The 4,518-nt window shown below is 51.1% G+C and overlaps 1 protein-coding gene across 3 annotated transcripts in view; it reads left to right on the top strand.

Moving 5' to 3' along the window:
- The window catches only part of Acox3 (acyl-CoA oxidase 3, pristanoyl), a 33,457-nt gene that overhangs the window by 9,923 nt on the left and 19,016 nt on the right, over positions 1-4,518 (top strand). For all 3 annotated transcript variants that reach the window (XM_005365924.2, XM_013353327.1, XM_013353328.2), the window contains exon 7: positions 2,245-2,333. In XM_005365924.2, coding sequence (XP_005365981.1) covers positions 2,245-2,333 — 89 coding nt within the window. The remainder of the gene's footprint in view (positions 1-2,244; positions 2,334-4,518) is intronic.

Genomic DNA, 4,518 nt, shown 5'->3' on the forward strand with positions numbered 1-4,518 from the left:
CATCCGCACTCAGTGACATCTCAGCATCCCCCTCCAGCAGAGCATCCGCACTCAGGGCACCTCACCATCCCTCTTCTGCAGAGCGCCTGTATAGAGGGCACAGTCCATGCTGGCCTGCAGGATTGACAGTCTTGCACATACCATGGGAAATGGATAGGTGAATTTGCACAATTAATATTTATGAGTTAAGCATGGCCTTAGGTAATTTTGCTTTTCACTTTGGAATTTTTTTCCAGATGAGCTGGAAACTGGCACCAGCCATATATATGTATTTTTTAAAAAAGATGTACTTGTTTTTGTTTTATGTGTATGGCTGAGTACTGTGCTCCGTGTACATGCAGTCCCTGTGGCGGCCAGAAGAGGGCGTCTGGTGCCATAGAGCTGGAAGTGAGTTGGTTGTAAGCTGCCTGATGTGGTGTTGGGAACCAAACGCGTGTTTTCTGCAAGAACTACCTAGCCATCCCTCCAGGCCCCACTAGTGGGCTTGTTAGTTTGATTGTTTGAACACTGCCAACTGTTTTTGCCCTGTCAGTTGCTCCTATGTTAGCTTTCTGCTGCGATAACAAAATTCCTAACACAGTAACTTCAAAGGAGGAAAGGGTTAAACAGTCTCAGTTTTGAGGCGTCCGGCCATGGCCTCCTGGCTCTGGTGCTGCTATAGGCCTGTGGCAGCCCAGGTATCCTGACAGGAGTGTGAAGCTGAATAAGCTGTGCCTGGGGACAAAATGAGAAGAAACAGGAGGTGACCAGGGTCTCAGTAACCTCTTAAGGGACATACTTTGTCCTTTAAAAGACACACCGTGGGGCTGGAGAGATGGCTCAGCAGTTAAGAGCACTGGCTGCTCTTCCAAAGATCCTGAGTTCAATTCCCAGCAACCACATGGTGGCTCACAACCATCTGTAATGAGATCTGGTGTTCTCTTCTGGCCTGCAGGCATACATGCAAACAGAACACAGTATACATAATAAATAAATATTTTAAAAGACACACCGTATCCCACCTCCCCAGCACACCATGGGCTGAAGACCATTTAGCTCTGGGGACTGGAATCCAAACCTTGACATTTCCTGGTCATCTCTACTGTCTCTCCACTTGTTCAGTTCTTATGGCATTTATTTCAAAAAGTTTCCAAAATATTTGTGTCTAAATCTTTACTGAAAGATTATAGAAAATTAAAAGATGCCTATGGTTGAGCTTTAGCCTTACTATTATGTATATTAAAGTTAAATAAAATCAGATCCACAAAATAAAAGCTAGTGACTCGTATAAAGTGCCTTTATTCAACCAACCCACTCTCCCTCCCTATTTTTCCCCCTTGGTTCTGGGGTTTGGACCCAAGGTCTCCCACATGCTAAGCCCATACTGTACCCTGGACTGTCCCACCCAAGGGCTTCTGGCCTTCTGGAATTAGATGTGTTTTCTGGGTGGGTAGGCAGAGCCGTGGTTGGTCCTCACTACTGTGTGCCATCAGTGTCCGTCATCTAGAACAACAGCATCTCTAGACACTGACCCCATCCCCTTGAGGGGAAGGGAGGCAGTGGGGCCTCTGCTTTATGGTTGGCAGTCCTGCTTCATGCGGAATGAAACCTGGCTTTTTTGGCAGAGCCCCTGGGTCAGGAGTCTAGCTAGTCATGCCCGCATTCATGTAGGGACTGTTTAGTGGGCACCCTCTGGGTCATGTCCTGGCTGGCTTTCCCACAGCACATGTGTGCACAGCCATTTTGATGTTATACTGGAGTATCCTGCAGGTCCTCTGTCTGAGGCATGAACAAGATCTCTGCACTCCCCCTAAACAGTGTGGGCCCCCACCCCACCCTGTGCTGCCTGTCTAAGTCAGGAGAGCCACTGGACTCAAGAGCTGGAATCAGGACTCAGGATACTCCTTGATGGCTCAGGATGCTCACTCCTGCCATCCCCAGCTGCTGGCTTCATCCACTGTCACCATGTCATGCCAGCTTTCTGCCCCTCTCTGAGTCTGTCTCCTTTTGTAAGGACACCTACCATGGATTTAGGGCCCACCCAGAAGTCCAGGTGATCTTGTGTTGAGGGCTCTGCCTTATGTCAGCTGCAGAAGCCCATTTTCCACAGAAAACTCCATCTCCAGACCTGTACATATCACTCCAGGGGACCCGGTATGACCCAGAGCTATCCAGAGTTGCCCCTGAAAATGGTTGTCTTGTCTGGACATGCCACCTTGTCTGCTGAAACACTAACTGGCTGTTATTCCTCATGGCTTTGTACAGATTCGGGACCCGAAGACTCTGCTTCCCATGCCAGGGGTGATGGTCGGTGACATAGGGAAGAAGCTGGGGCAGAATGGCCTGGATAATGGGTGAGTGCCACTGACGTCATCAGACAGATGCTACCTCCCTGGGGCTCCAGGGTTGTTCCTAGGCCACAGGCTGGAGCTGGCTGCCAGTGCCACACTCACTCAGGAGTGTGGGTGTCTCAGGGCCTGGCTTGGCTATGGTAGGCCCCACCACTGCACTTCTTTGAGTAGCAGCCATGGTCTGCATGGTCTCAATTCACAGAGGTTTGCCTTGTCCTAGCACTCTGTGGGTCAGCTTCTCACAGTGTAGCTCTCCAAGCTCCCAGGTTAGTCTAGGGCTTCCCCCTGCTGCCTGAGGAAACCTCAGGCTGGGAGGCCCTTCCTTCCTCTGTGAGGTTTCCTGGTGGTCAGCCTTAGTTGTCCACTGTGGAGTCTGCCATGAATATTCACTTTGAATCTCTGAGGCAGCAATTGGCAAAGTGCTGGGCGCACGATGGTCAGGGAAATGCCTTTGACCCCCATCCTACGGCCGCTGGGAAGCAGGGTTGATCTGTAGCCTTGTGCATTTAGCACTCAGATGGGAGTGAATACCGTGGGCTGGGCTGAGCCCGGAAAGACCTTTGCTAATTCCTAAGCCAGGCTGAGTTCCCATGGTAGGACAGCTGGGTGGCTCGAGGTTTATCATGTCCCAGGTGGAGGAACAGTGGTGAAGCCAGCTCCCAAGGGTTCTCTGTAAACAGAGACTGCTCGTTCATTTTCTGCCCAGACTTGAATAATCACACAGAAACTATATTAATTACAACACTGTTTGGCCAGTCGCCTAGGCATTTCCTAACTAGCTCTTTACATCTTAAATTAACCCATTTCTATTAATCTGTGTATCACTGTGGGACTGTGGTAAGGTTCTGGCATCTGTCTCCTTCGGCAGCTACAGGTGTCTCTTTGACTCCACCTACTCTCTATCTCTATCTCTGCTCAAATTTCCTGCCTGGCTTTGCTCTGCTAAGCCATTGGCCGAAACAGCTTTATTCATCAACCAGTATAAGCAACACATATACAGAAGGACATCCCACATAAGTTCTCAGTGCCTCTGAGCGTCTGTCTTTGAGACCCAGGTTGGCAGCAGCTGAGTGGCATCTCTAACAGGTTAGGGCTCACTGCCATCCCTACCATTTCTAGTCCAGCTTCTTCTATGCCTAGCCTTCAAGGGAGCTGCCAGCAGCCCAGGTCGCTTTCCTGTGTTCCCCCAGGTCAGTGTGTGCACGTTCCACCCAACTACAGGATGCCTGGCCCAATGCACTTAGACCCCTCTCTGCCCACGAGGTAACTCGACTGTGAAAGAGGCCAAATAGGGCATCCCCAAGCATTGAGTCCTGTGCTGTGATAAGTGTGTTTGTCTACCTCAGTTCTGTGTGTTTAGGCTCTCAGCGTCACCTCAGGCAGCTGCTGTGTCTGGCTACTGAGTCTAGCCACCTCCCAAGAGAGATCCTGACCTGTACCAGGTACTTCCTAAGGCTATCCTGGACACTCCCTTGTCTGCCTATCACCAGAAGGCTGGGGCAGGACCAGGGGAGGACTCAGGCCTCCTGACTCTGCAGGCCGGCCTCAGGCGGTGCAGAGGGGGCCAGAAGCACCAGTACCTAGCAGTATCAGCTTAAGGAGAAAGATCAGAGCTCAGAAGTCACAGAGCTGTCATTCCCCCCCCCCCCCCTGGCTGAGGGCTCTGTGTGCAGCCGGGCTGACCTTGGCTTGTGCTGGTGGAGTATTGTAACATATAGCCAGTGGTCCCAGGGCCTCTGTCTGCTGCTCTTCCTGGTCTACAGATTAGAGCAGTTAGAGTAACTTTGGGACATAATAGAGAGCTTGGACTTGGCCCATCAAGGCAGCTCCCGTTTTTAGGGAATGGATAGTGTCCTGGGACGCATCTCACAGGCACCAAATCAGACGTTAACACGAGCCTCGGCGTACAGGTATGGCAGAGGCTCAGCTGAGTGTCACCATGGACACGCTGCAGGTCAGCCTGAGCAGCTGTTCCAGCAGAGCAAATCAGTCCAGTGACCTGTTATGCCCTCTCTGTCATGCTTGGCCACTGAGTCCTTGGAAGAAACTAAACTAAGCTTCCTGCCTGCACTGACCACAGGCGACCAGCAGAGGACGCCAGAGCTCCAGGACTGAGTGGAGTGGCCGCTCTGCTGGTGTTAGGCCTCAGTTCAAAGAGTAGCACTGTAAGTTAGTGCTGCTTTCTTTT

The sequence above is a fragment of the Microtus ochrogaster genome, unplaced genomic scaffold, assembly GCF_000317375.1.
Source record: "Microtus ochrogaster isolate Prairie Vole_2 unplaced genomic scaffold, MicOch1.0 UNK5, whole genome shotgun sequence".
Classification (NCBI taxonomy): Eukaryota; Metazoa; Chordata; class Mammalia; order Rodentia; family Cricetidae; genus Microtus; species Microtus ochrogaster.